Source organism: Condylostylus longicornis, unplaced genomic scaffold, assembly GCF_029603195.1.
Source record: "Condylostylus longicornis isolate FDR11 unplaced genomic scaffold, ASM2960319v2 ptg000015l, whole genome shotgun sequence".
NCBI classification, from domain to species: domain Eukaryota; kingdom Metazoa; phylum Arthropoda; class Insecta; order Diptera; family Dolichopodidae; genus Condylostylus; species Condylostylus longicornis.
Genome location: NW_026577984.1, coordinates 1,569,884 through 1,584,389, shown reverse-complemented (window position 1 = coordinate 1,584,389; position 14,506 = coordinate 1,569,884). Strand labels below are relative to the sequence as shown.

Below are 14,506 nucleotides of genomic sequence, written 5' to 3'. Positions count from 1 at the left end.
GAAACTTTTTGTTAGCCACTATGAAAATTGGAAGATGTCGTGAAAAATCTACACAAAACGTATAATATGTACCCGATAGAGTTGTATTTTTGCACATGGATTTTTAAAGCAATTTGAAATTAATCAATAAAAGCACTGCATTCTTCAAGAGAAGCAAGAGGTTTTAAACTCTTTTTAAAAAAAATTTTAAAAAATTTTTTTTAACAATTATTTAATATTTAAATTAATTTTTCTCATTTTGTTAATTCTGTATTTATAAAATTTTTTTTTTTTATTTCAGATATTTTTTAAAAATGTTAAATTGTACAGATTTAGCATGTGTCCTTCATCATCATCATTTTTATGCTCATTTGCATCAACTTCATCATTTACCAACAGATCATCATGAGCATTCACATCATGAAAATTCTGGTAAGTTTTAATATTAAAATACTATAAAAATTAATTATAATTTTTAGATTTCAATTAAAAATTTTTATTACTCAATTTTAATTAGTTGTTCTCTTTGAACTCTTTTTTTATATTTAATTAATTTACTTATAAAAATTCTTGTTATGTGACACAATCTGCTGCTTATACTTTAATTTTAAGCATAAGTGGCGTTATGATTCCTATATATAAACTTGTCTGGGATCAGTGTTGATTCAATACTGAAAATTAGTTGTAGCAATCCAAAAATTAAAGTGATATAATAGGAATAGCATGGCGTGCGAAAGGTCGAATTGGGTGTCAGTTGCCACTGCATAAAAAAGCATAAAAAAGGCGAAGCAATTAAATAGAAGCACAGTGAAAGTTTTAAACTTTCCCTTAATCAAATTCTACTTGTTACAAAGTTGAAATCATTGAAATAAATTACAACATTATAAAAATTAAATGGTTTGGCCATAAAATCTTAAAAAAATATGATCGTATGAAATGCTCGGTTGTTTTCTGCATTATTTTTTTTTATTTTCAATATAAATTGCAATAACTCATAAATCTTTGAAAATATTATTGCACTTGTTGACTTAATGTGTAAATAGGATATGATCAACTTTTCAATTAATTACTTTTAAAAAGATTTAAGACAACATTGTATAAAAAGTGACGTTGTTTTTTATACCCGTACGAACGTATGTTCAAAGGGTATAATAAATTTGCTTTACCGTTTGTAACGCTAAGAAATAATGATCTGGAATATAAATGTATGTAAGTGTGCGTTTTTGGCCAGCGTCGAATTCTAAGTCGATTTAATCATGTTTGTCTGTCCGTCCGTTCCAGCGATAACTCACAAACTAATTGAGCTAAGTTCACCAAATTTTCACAAATGATTTAAAGCAATAAACACCGGAACTCTATTTAAAATGGATGTGATTGAGGCAATAAAATTTTGCAAAAGCAAAAATACTATTGGGGATATTATGTGTGTTAAAATCTTCTTCTTCTTCTTTGGCTCTACAGCTCTTTGTAAGCTTTAGCCTTCTTTACGATTTACCTCCATATTTCTTAATTTTTATCCTCTGTTTTTCAGTTTCTGACTTGAAGTTAAATAGTGTCATTTTTAATGTTATCTTTCAGTCTTGTTCTTGGCCTTCCTCTGTTGCGATTAAATGTAGGTCGGCTTTGTAAAATTCTATATTGTGGCATATTTTCATTTATTCGCATAACATGTCCTACCAACCTTAATCAATGTGATTTACTAAAACGTGTGAAGTCTTCATTTTTAATAAGATCATTAATTTCATTGTTATTTCTACGTCTATATTCTCCGTTTTCTAGTCTTATTGCATCAAATATTTTTCTCAGTATTCAATGTCCATATTCCGCAACTATATGTTACAACAGGACGAGTTCGAGTTTTATATATTTGTATCTTAACATTTCTTTTTAAAAGTCTTGATTTTATAAGTTTTCTGTTCGCAAAATAACACTTGTTACCTGAAAAAAACAAGTAAATATTTTATTAGAGCTTTTACTTCGAAAGTCATTTGGTCGTAAAGCTTCGAAAGTCATTCGGTCGTATATTGTGAAAAATGATTAAAATTACAGTGCTGAAATTTTGCATAAACGAATAAAAAACCAGGAGTACGTACAGGAGAGTGTGGTAATTAACACACAGATCTTAAAACTATTCATTTGTACGAGTATCACATAGTTGACAAGGTCAACTCTCTCTATTCTCGTTTTCCAATTATTTTATTAAAATTTATTGGTTTACTCATAACTCTTCCAATTTTTCTTTTATTTATTATGCATGTTATATTTTATTGGGTATAGTTTTTATGTATCAAATTAAAATTAATTATTAATTAAATATTGGTTGTTATTCCTACACATATTTTGCTATTAAAATTTATATAACTATCCTTTAAAAGTATACTATTATTTAAAAAAAAATATATTTTGTGAAAAAGTTGATGCACCATATTAAATATGATTAAAATCAAATTTAATTCGTAGTCTTTTTACTTTATACAACCAACTAGACAACATGTCTACCGCTTTCAATTACAGCATTACACAAAAAAAAAAAAACAGAATAAAATTAAAAAAGTTGTTTTAAACTTTTTTTTTTATGTGCAACTTTCGACTAGTTTTTATAACTGCTATTTTTTCTACATGTGTTACTTTTTTTTTGTTGCCATAAAAATCTTCTATACCATATGACTGTTAGCTTTACTGTAGATAATGTGAGCCAAGGTGAGCTTGCAAATATTGCATTTTGTTACTTTTGCTTTTTTTTTATTGATTTTTATTTTGTATTTGGTCCAAAACATTTTATTGAACTGCAGCACAAGCAATAATAAGAAAAAAATAGAAAAAAAAACATGTATAATAAAAAGCTGTTGACTAATGACAGATCAGTCAATGTACAAATTTATTGCTGTTGTCTAGTAATTTTTTTGTATATTTTATTTTTTTTTTTCAAAATTTAGGCTTTATAATATTTTTATTATTTATTTACATCCGCTTATTTACATAATATCTTAACCATAAATTCGGTAATTTTTGGACGAATTGATTTATAAAATTTCGGTCGATGAAAAATTTAACGTCTTCTACTTTTATGGGATTTAATTGGATGTAAATTTGAAATGCCCATTTTAAAAAATAATTTTGGATTATTCCTTAATGTATGTATATGTACATGATGTTTTAATTCAATTTGGCACTTATAGTAAAGAGAGTTAAGAATTATGTTGAATTAAAAATTAAATTAATATTCAATGATCATCAAATATTCTTCTACAGAGTCGACAGGCTAATCACCTGTCGACACCTGTAGTTAAAACTGTATGACGCATTGAAAATAGACCATGACTATCTATGATATCATGCACTGGCCCTATGCTCCTCCTAGGAATGAAGAAGGAAAAAAAATTCCACAAAGTAGAAATGTAAATACTTATTAATAAATGCAAGTAGTGCAAAGCTCTTTATGATTTTTTTTTTAAAACTTGCATTGAACATAAGGTTTAAGAAAAAAGCAACTAGGTAAAGAGCTCATTCAACAAATTATGGGTATCATTTCTCGTTGATGGGTAAAAAAACTTAGAAATTCTTTTGGAATATTGAAAAATCTCGGGGATTTTGTCTGTAAGAGAAAGTATACAATCCTCGGACAAGAAATAATTAAAATTCCAAGTCAGATACTCAAAAGTTACACGTTTCACAAGAAATTTTGATCAAAAGACCTCAAGCATATGGACATTTCTTACACATATTAAAAAAATTTCTCAGTTAAACTAAAAGTTATAAAATAAAATTCAATATTAAAATGGAAAAAATTTAAAAAGCATAATAATTAAGTTAAACTGATTTTACATTAAACGGATCTTACGCTTACAAGGTTACAATAGAAAATAAAGCAATAATGTATGCAATTTGAATAAATGTTTTAAAATATTATGATTTATTATGAAAAATTTATTTAATTAATATTGCTGCTGTTTTTTTTCCCCCATTATACATACAATGTTTAAGTTGATCGTTTCAAATAGCAATTCTGCCCACCATAATTGATTTATACTTTGACTTGTCAAAGAAGCGCTGTACCCTATTATTATCGTGCTGAGAAATAAAGAAAAAAAAATGAAAAAGAAAATTTAACTACACATTGCATATTCGATTAATATATTTGTGTAAAAGAGAGAGAAAGTTGATCAGTTGGTTTCTTTTAGAAATAAAAATAAAAGAGTGCATTTAATTTTTAACGCTTGAGAGTTTTCCAAAAAAGAGAAAAAGTTGTTTGACATACTTTTTATTTCAAAAAAGCAGATTTGTAAGTAAAATTTTTGATTGATGACTTTATTTTAGAAAAAAAAATTGTAACAATAATAAAGAGATAAAGGTAATAATGAAAATTGCATCAAATTAAAAAAATTTCGGGCATTTTTGTACTTTTTCTTTTCTTCATTTACGAATTAACAGCAACAGCTTTTTTCACTACTTTTTGCCTTCCATATGCAATTGAATATAAAACCACCAAATTATATGCGTTTCCCTAAGTAAAATTATTGTGGTTTTTTTTCATTTCCTGGCTGGGAGAACAGGACTTTTAAATATTTCTTGTTTTATTTAATTTTCGAATTAAATTTTTTATTTTATTTACTTGTCATTTACATGTCATATTAATGTGAAATTACATAACTGGTAGAAATTTTTAACGTCATTAATTTTTTCAAATGATTTGGTGGCAATTATGTTGAGAGGGCAACTATAAAAGAAGTGTTAAGAAATATTTTTGGGAGGTAACCGAATATGCTCTTGCGGTTTATTAAAAAAATATTAGTTTCACCTTGTCTGATCGTTCGTTCGTCAGTCTGTTTGTTTACCAAACTGCTATACCGTTTATGATAAACAATAAAGTTTTTAAAAATGCTCTATTTTCTATGAAAAAAATATTTTTTTTAATACAATTCAAGCTTCTAATACATAAAAGCTTCTAATACATAGTGTATATAATTTATAGTGATATACAGAAGACAATTTTTGTAATTTCATATCGGAACTACTTTTTTGAAGTTGTGCTGTTTTAAATTAAAAATTTAAATTATTTTTTATATAATTAACTGTTATATAATTACAAAAATTGTTTTCTGTATAACAATATAAATTATATTATATACAATATGATAGAAATTATACATAACAATAAGTTATTTGAAAATATTTCTCCTAGGTTTATGCAAATTTAAAAGAAAAAATTAAAAGAATTATTTCAGCTCAATAGAGAATTTTACTTACACCTAAACTATATAAAATATTAGTTTAATAATATATTATTAATTTTAAATTCTCACACTTTTTTCTGTTATTCAGTACCCAATTTGGTCAGGTTTCTTTCCCGATCCTGCAAACGTTCGATATGTTTCTGATTTTAATTTGACTTTTTCAAATATCCCCAATACACTTGCTTTTATAAAGATAAATTTTTTAATCGATATTTAAAAATATAGTTCGGGCTGTCTCCGTGGATTTTTTCCTAATTCATATATTAAATGATCGTGGATAATTGAAAGGATGAAACAATCCCAATATATTGCCACAAATTGAGTACAATAATTGATGATTTTTTTTCTGAAATTTATCGCATAAAAAATGTAATCAGTTAAAATACTAATATACTCATTGAATAATTTGAGTCAAATTCCTTAAAAATACAATAAACTGGTAATAATTAATCAGCGCAGCATCTTTCATAAAAAATTCATTAATTGCATTATACACGAATTATTTTTTGATATTATTTTTCTTTGTGATCAATGAACCCTTCAGAAATCAAAAATCATGCCCTAAAAGTAACATTATTTTCTTTGAAATCTTATTTATTGAAACACACTGACGAACTGAAATAGAAATTCAAAAAAAAAAACTCTTGAACTATTTTTTACCTGGTTCAGGTTTTTTTTGTTTGAATAAATGCTCGATGAAAAGATAATGATTTTTTGCCATGCTTCAGGGACGAATACATAATTGTTACAAGATATCAAATTACCAATATAATTATTGTTGCGAATATTCAAACATGCGAAACTGCCGAACTTAATATTGTTTAATATCTATATAAAATTTCTTACCGAAAATATATTTAACAATATTAAAGTACATGTATGTATATGTGAACGAATAATTTCCCTAAAGAAATTCAAATACAATAAGAATCGCTTAAGGTTGGGTAGATATTAAAAAAAAATTTTTTAAGTTGTTGTTTTATTAATTATGATCTGCCGCTCAACAAATTTTAGTATAAGAGATGATTTGGAATGAAGGTTATTGAACATTTGATGAAATTTATTTAATTATTTCTGAAATGAACAAAATTATCTAATTGAGATTTTTAAAGTGAGTCATTGAATTAAAATAAAGTGTGTACATTAATTATTGGTAATTATTCTTAATTTTTCACTAAAAAAAGATTAACTCAAAATTTTTTGTATGGTATTTAACTGTTTACCCCAAGGAAGTATAACGCAATTTTATTTCGTTTAATAGTTCTTCAAATCCAGTAAAAATATTGAACAATTATTTAGAAAAATAACAATGATTCTTTTAAGATAATAACAAAAAAAAAATGTTGGAAATTTTGCATATTTAATTTTTACGTCAAGGTTTATTTGAAAGAACAAAATTATAAAAAATTTAAAAAAATGTTAAATGACAAAGTGGCACAGCGTCATATCATAATTGCCAACAACGCCTCCTTTCGTATTCATTTAAATTTAAATGATATTCTTCAATTTTTATTTCAATTGTATTAATTTGGTCTGTATAACTGTAAGAAAGAGTTGTATGAAATGAGAACTCTCCAGTGAGTATGTTCAACCATTATAATTAACATAAACTGTGACATGATCATCAAAGAGCTTTGAGAAAGCTCGATTGCAAACATAATTATATTAACTTATATGTGCTAGTGGCATCGCAAATATTCATAACTAGTCTACGCGGTATGTTGTTTAATTTGCAATCAATGGTTTCAATTCTATAATTATTTTATAAATTAATTTATAACAGTGTACGATCTCTAATTAATTTAAAATCCTAATCTTTTATATTATGTGTTAACGTTGTTAAATTAACGTTTCATATGCGTTATATGGCTTACTTACATAATGTTATGTGTTCTAATTCCGACATTTATTTATTGTTATATTAAATATATGTAAGATCAACTGTACAATGAAGTAAACTAACGAAATACCGTTCTATAAAACAGATTTATACAAATTTTTTTCGATCTTTTCTTAAAAATAAATGTTTATTCTAAAAACTAGAATTCTCAAGTCTTTTTTTTTATTGTATATTAGTAATTTTCAAATTATAATTTATTATTCTCAAAGTAAAGTATACCAGATTACCCGTTATTTAATTCTACGAGTTCTAGTATGTTATGCTTTTATATACTTATATACCTATTGTAAAAAATAGATTTTTTTAAAATGGTATTACAAATTTGACATTCTATTTGTAACTCTATAACTGTCCCTTTCGATTTGAGATTTTCAATTGCACCGATCCTGTAGCTCATAAATTTAATCATACGAGTTCTTAAATTAAACAGCTTTCATTCATTTTCCATACATCATTAACGTTGGTGTATAACAGTTTTTTAATAACTTTTATGAATTCGCAAATTGTATCTATAGTATCCTAGAATTGGAAGGTTAATTTCTACTTGATTTCATTTAATTTTTTAATAATGGATGATTTTCATTTATAAAATATTAATAAATATTCATTAATTTTTATGAATTTCTATCTAGTTAACACTTGGTTTTACTCATACTGTTTTTATAATCATAAATAATTCAAACATGGTAAATTTTCTCATATTTTTTCAACTATTATTATTATTTTTTTTATCTATTGAAAATTCTATTAACGCCATTTTCTACTTCAATAGACAGATTTCTCTTATATTCTTTTCAATTCTAATTCAGAAATGATATTAGAAAATTTATGTTAAGAGTGAAGTGAAGAGTACAGCAATGGCTTTAACTACAGCTTTGCAATTAACTTTATTCTTCATTAAGCTACATACATATTTCAACTAAGGCTTTTGTTTTTAATTAATTTAGTTGCATGTCTTGAATTTGAATTTTTAATTAAAAATTCTATATAATTTTATTTATTTTTACATAAAATTTATACTTTAATAGCTTCGAAAAAGACGTCATCGCTGTAATACTAAATAAAGAATTTAAATTTAGTTATAAAGCTTGCTATTAGATTATACCAAAAAATTCAAAGAAGTTTATTTGAATTTCGGAAGAAAAAAGTTTTCTGAAATTTAAAATTGTAATGGTATTTAATTAGGGCTAAGGTAGGTAAAATAATTCGCGATTTGTTCCGACACTCTTAAGTTGAAAATAGGACAAAAGCGATTTCTCCGGGCGAAATGTCAGAATTCATATATGTATAGAAACACATATTTAAATGGGACTGATTAGAATTAAGCGAAATTACTGGCACGAATTTCATTGCCAACGTATCGGTATCCATGAGTGTGTGACATTATGCAAAATACTGTTCAATTAATTTTTCCGTTCCGCACTTGCTTTGGATTGTCTACGAAAATCGTTCGCTGTTGCCGCTCATCGTTTTGGTTCTACTTTCAGAGTGAGATTCGAATTAGAAATTGAATTTTCATGCAAGTATAAAGTTGATTTTGTTTTATGTCAATTTGTGCAATCATTTTTTCTAGTTATACAATTAAATGCAAAACTAAACTATAGTTTATAATAATTAAGTAATTTCATACCTTTTAATAACTCAAAAAGAGCTGCAACACACATCCCACTTTTTTGCGTGATTAATGTACTCTAAGAGATTAAAACGGTTCAAAAAATTTACTGTGAAAACTCCATAAAAATATAGAACTTTTTGGGTGAATTGCGTTTGGAAAGACTAAAATTTTAAAAGAGCATAAAGTTATTATAAATTTGGCAGTCTTATATTCAGTGTGCGAATTTTGTTTTTCTGTTAACACATTAATTATTCTTTTAATTTAAATTTCAATTTAAATAAATTAAAAAATGACTATCATTAAACTCGTATGCCTACTATAATGTTATTTAAAATTTTGAATTGAGATTGAAATTGATGCACAGTGATTAATTATGATGGTTACCAAGTGCGTCCAATAATAATGTATGTGTACATAAAAATATAGTTACTTCCATTATTTTAAAAAAAAATTCCAACATATTTCAATTATTTTCTCTTTTACCGTAATCGATTTAAAGTCAATTAATTTATTAAAATAAATTGGATGGAATTTAAATTAAGTATAACAGTCGTAAATCATCATATTTTAACACCTCTTTATATGAAAGGAAAATTCCCTGTCATTGATAGATGTGTAAATGGCGATAAATAACAACTCAACTATTACTTTACTCTTCTATTCAAGTTTTGATTTTTTTTTTACCCCCCAAAATGACAATTTATTTATTAAAGTTTTTTTTTGGATTGTAATCAAAGGTGTGTCATAAGTTGATTTTCTTGATGTGTTTACCTGAAAGTGCAATACTAGTTATGAATAATAATCCACATATAAGTACATTTTTATATTTATTGGATTAAATCATTTTTTATTGAGCAAATATAAACATGAGTAGTATATTTATTTATATATGTATGTTTAACAATGTTAAAGATATGGTGATATGAAAATTTATATCTACCTATTTTTAAATTCTTCGAGACAAATTTATGATTTAAGCAAAAGTTTTGCAAAAAAAAAAATAGCAGACAAATAAAGGTTTACTTTTACGTAATGGAAACAAAAAACAACTAAACTTTTGGCAAGGTTACTCTATATAGATAACTTCTACTCTTTTTGTTTTGTAATATTATGTGTTAACATAAAAGTCTATTATACATATGTATGTATGTATAACAAGTCGAAATTCTCGCGTACAGGGTGTTTCATTGGGACTTTTTACGATATTAGCTTTGTTGGAATATTTTACATATCATATTACGTAATATAAAAAATACCGATCGTGTTGCATTTAATAAGGGAGGTTATGTGATAACACTAAATTTCGTATGTCGAGTTTTCGACGGAAATGCACTCCGTAGCAGGGAAACGTAAATAAACTATTTTTAGGGAGATGTACTGTCGTTCAGCAAGATCGTCAGTCTGTCTATGCAGATCTGTGTCTTAATTTCGACTGAACTGATTTTCAAGAAAATTTACACCTGACTTTACTTTGGTTACGGTATAATTAGATCAAATTTTGAGAAATGTCAGGTCTTTTATATTTTCGGTAATGAAAAAAAATATATACAAGTGATTTTCTTCCATTCTTTTAGTATGAGAAACCACTACAGCTTTCGTTTGTTAGTACAAGGAAATTTTTGGAAGAAATCAGGTGTCGCCAATTGGATTTTACTATATAGGCCAAATTTTTGGGCATATAAAGAGAAATAATGCTTTTAATGAAATTTAATATTTGGGTTCTGTTTGCTACCGGAAATAACTTACACATTTTTCAAAGATTCCGAATATCTTAAAGTTATTCTCTAACTAAGAGCAAAATTTACATTTTTCGAGGAATATTAATAAAAAGCTTATTAATGCCCTTAGAATTGTGAAAAAGTGTTTAAAATTCATTTTCGTAATCTTATGTAGTCGGTTGTGTGCTGACTACATCAGATTTTTTAATGAATTTTTCCAATTGCAATCAGCTCCCATGATATTGTAAACAAATAATTGATCCATAATTATTGCCATAGCTAATCTATGGCTCTAAGCAATCACTTTGTAAGAGGACAGACAATTCCCACTACAGTTGATATTTTATACTACATATTTTATTACTTTAAATGGCATATACCCAAAATTAAATACAATGACACTATATTGTCGAACAAAAACAATTTTTTTTTTTATCTTGCGGAAAATAAATTTATGGTTTGAATTTGAATACGGAACACTGCTCATCTATCAAAAATTTTTAAAGCAATCGCAAGACAATTTAATTTCGATTGCCGCCTATGGCAATGATGTTGTTTTTGAAAAACGAATGCTGTATTCTGTGTACTCTACTTCAATGCATTTGAGATGACGGCGTTAAGAATATTCCATATTTCTAATGCCACAAGTTTGAGTACATTTTCCTAAAATTACTTCCCTAGAGCATAAAATTTGTAAATTTGAAGCATTTTGCTTCAAGTGTCTCACAAAAATTAAGAAGCAAATATTCATTATACATATGTATTTACATGTGTTACTATTTACTTACATATCTACACATTATGATAATAAAATAATATTCATGAGATGATTTAAATTTTTTTTAATTCTGTTCACATTCATACATATGTATAATATGTATGTACATTATATACTCGTACTATGAAACTATTTACTTTGTACAAATAAACAAAAAATTATTTACTTATATGTAAAATAAAAAGATTTGTCATTATTACCATTTATTTCCATTATTATACATTAAAAAATCGTTTTTAGCATTTTCTCAAAAAACAAATTGGAAAAAGTGCATATTAGTTTCACTCTGTCCGGTCGTTCGACATTAGACGGTAAATTGTAGTAGTCTGAAATTTTAGTAACTTTTAGAGACTGACAAAATAGTTTATTTAGTTAGAAGAATTCAATCATTATGTTAACGCTCCTTCAATTTTTATACCCGTACAACTATGTGAGCTGCTCACCGCTATACAAATGATTTATACTAGTAGAAGTAGGAATCCCATATAATTTGGATGGGATAGAGGTAGTGGTTCGGATAATTGCTTAAGATTTCAAATTTTGAATATGGTAATATATCCATTATTATTAATAAAATTTCTATGAGATAGTATGAGTGTATGTGATAACTGCCATTTATGAATAAAAGCACTATATAACATATAAAAAAAACTATGATTATTGGTGAAACCGTGCGGCAATTATCATACAGACAGGACTTAAAATTATTCATTCGTATGGGTATCACAAAGTTGACACTATCAGTAACTGTGAGAGTCTACTCTACCTATTCTCGTTTTTGAAAACAGTATTTTCATTGGTTCAAGGAAAAAGTGCTACTTTACAAACCATTGGTTTGGTACACCTTTATTTTTATACCCGTACGAACGTATGTTCGAAGGGTATACTAAATTTGCCTTACCGTTTGTAACGCAAAGAAATAATGCTCTGAGATACAGACTCAAGTGTATGTTTTTGGTCAGCGTCGAATTCTGAGTTGATTTAGTCCGTCCATCCGTCCAGCGATAACTCAAAAACTATTTGAGCTAAGTTCACCAAACTTTCACAAATTATTTATTGTAGTAAATGCCAGAACCCTATTTAAATTGGACATGATCGGGGTACTGGTTCGGGTAGTTGCCATACAACTTCAAAATTTATTTGGCTATATTAACTTTAAAAGCTGTAAAATTGAAATTTCACACAAACGAATATTATATTGTTATGGTCAATGTGTCTGATAAAAGTCGTTGAAATTACTTGGCTCCTTCTGGTACCTGCCATACAACCCATACAACTTCAAAAGTTATTTGGCTTTATCAGAGAAACTATAAAAGCTATGTTATTGAAATTTTACACAAGCGAATATATTAGTAGGGTCAATGTGTTTAATTCAAGTCGTTTAAAATACTTGGCTCTTTCTGGTAGCTGCCGTACAACTTCAGTTTGGCACACACAGTATTTTGAAAAACACAGTACTGAAATTAATATGATAATACGGCAACTTAAAATCATAGTCTGTCCCATAGCCAGTTGTGGCATATTTCTTTGCACATAGGATAAGAAATTCGTACGGGTATCACAGAGTTGACAATCTCAACTCTATTTTTTCTCGTTTTTATTTGTTTTTTTTTTGTGTTGCTTACCATTACTTTTTATATTAACATTGGCTTTATTTATTAAAATGATTCATATAATGTGTCTAATCAGGGTTAAGCACAATGTGCACAACTTTTTAGTGTTTTCTTACTTCTCTTCTATTTTCATTTTATTTTTTTTTTTATTAATAAAAATGTGACCGGCACTAATTGTTAAAAATTTTAATTTAAAAAAAAATTTAACATATTTTACTGAATGTACGCGATTACGCGACTGTGTAGCATGGTTATAGCAATGTTACGTCGCGTTAATGTGTATGAAAAGAAATAAAAAAATTGTTGCAAAATATTTGCAATAATATAAAAAGTAAATTTTATATTGCGTTCCAATTTTATTTAATAAAATGTTGCAGGTTGAAGTTTCTTTTTTTTTTTAAAAATGTTGATTTTTGTAATTTTCTTGGTTGAAAGATAATTTTACGCATCTTATTAACAACCGCTTTGTTGCAATTTATGTACTCAAAAAAAAAAAACCACTTATTCACATTGAATTCAAATCGTGTGATAATGGACACAATGAATATTTCATAGGTGTATATGAAATTAACTCTATGTATATGATCGTTACTTTATAATTGAAACAGCTATAAAATGTGAGGAATACTTCTAATCACCGTGCTAAATGTTATTTTACAAGCTTGCGCAAATATCAATTCAATTTTTAATTATTTTTATATAAGAATAATTAAAAATTTATGTGGGAAATTTAAAGATATAGAGATTTTATTTGTAATATTATCTATTTGAAAATTTCATACACATGCACTGTTAATGATTATAAATTGATTGTATTGTACACTAAAAATTTAAAAAAGTAAGAAGCAAAATTTTTAAAAAGAGGCGACTGCAAATACAATTTATAATTTGAAATAATTTTAAAATTAATAACAACTGGGAACTCCTTTGGTTTGCCGATAATTAGCATTTAGCTTATGTGAATTTTTAAAGAACTGCATTTGACTGTTTCTGAACGTCTTTAAAAATATCAGTAAGAAAAATAGAATCGTAAGGAATCTACTTTCAGTAAATTTTAAAATAAGTTTGGAATTTCGTTATTTATCCATATTATGACTTATGATTTTCGTCTTAAAATGTAAGAGGAAATATTTGTCACTGTTAATTGCATAGATATGATTAAATTAAATTTAATAATTTAAGGATACTTAACAGCTATTTTATTTATTGCCAACCATATTACATTAGTTAAAAATTCAGGTTTTCCTTGAAGGACCGTACCATCTACTTGAATTTTTAAAGAATTGAAATTTTTAATTTTCGACATATTAATCGAGTTAGAAATTATTATAATTATAATTTCAAATGTGTGTTGTCTATATAATGTTATACAGGTACCTAGTTCAAAATTCAATTTATAATAATCAAACTTAAAAATGGCTTATAATATTTATAAATTGTAATAATTATCTATAATAAAATTGTATTACTGAAAATCGCTTGTCATTAGAACAATGTTATTAATTTTATTACATTTTGAAATTTTTATATACACAAAAATTTATTATAATCTGTTTATTATAATATTGTATAACGCTTTTAGAAAAAATTTTGTGCTAATGATTTCATTTACAACGAATATTATTAAAAAATCGTGATCAAATTCAAATGATTTTGATATAATTTATTT

At 26.1% G+C, this 14,506-nt stretch overlaps 1 protein-coding gene across 1 annotated transcript in view; it reads left to right on the top strand.

Annotated features, from left to right (window-relative positions):
- The first annotated feature begins 280 nt into the window (after positions 1–280).
- The window catches only part of LOC129605818 (uncharacterized), a 221,904-nt gene continuing 207,678 nt past the window's right edge, over positions 281–14,506 (top strand). Inside the window, exon 1 of the mRNA XM_055515782.1 lies at positions 281–411. Within this exon, the coding sequence (XP_055371757.1) occupies positions 294–411 (118 nt within the window). The 5' untranslated portion in view covers positions 281–293. The remainder of the gene's footprint in view (positions 412–14,506) is intronic.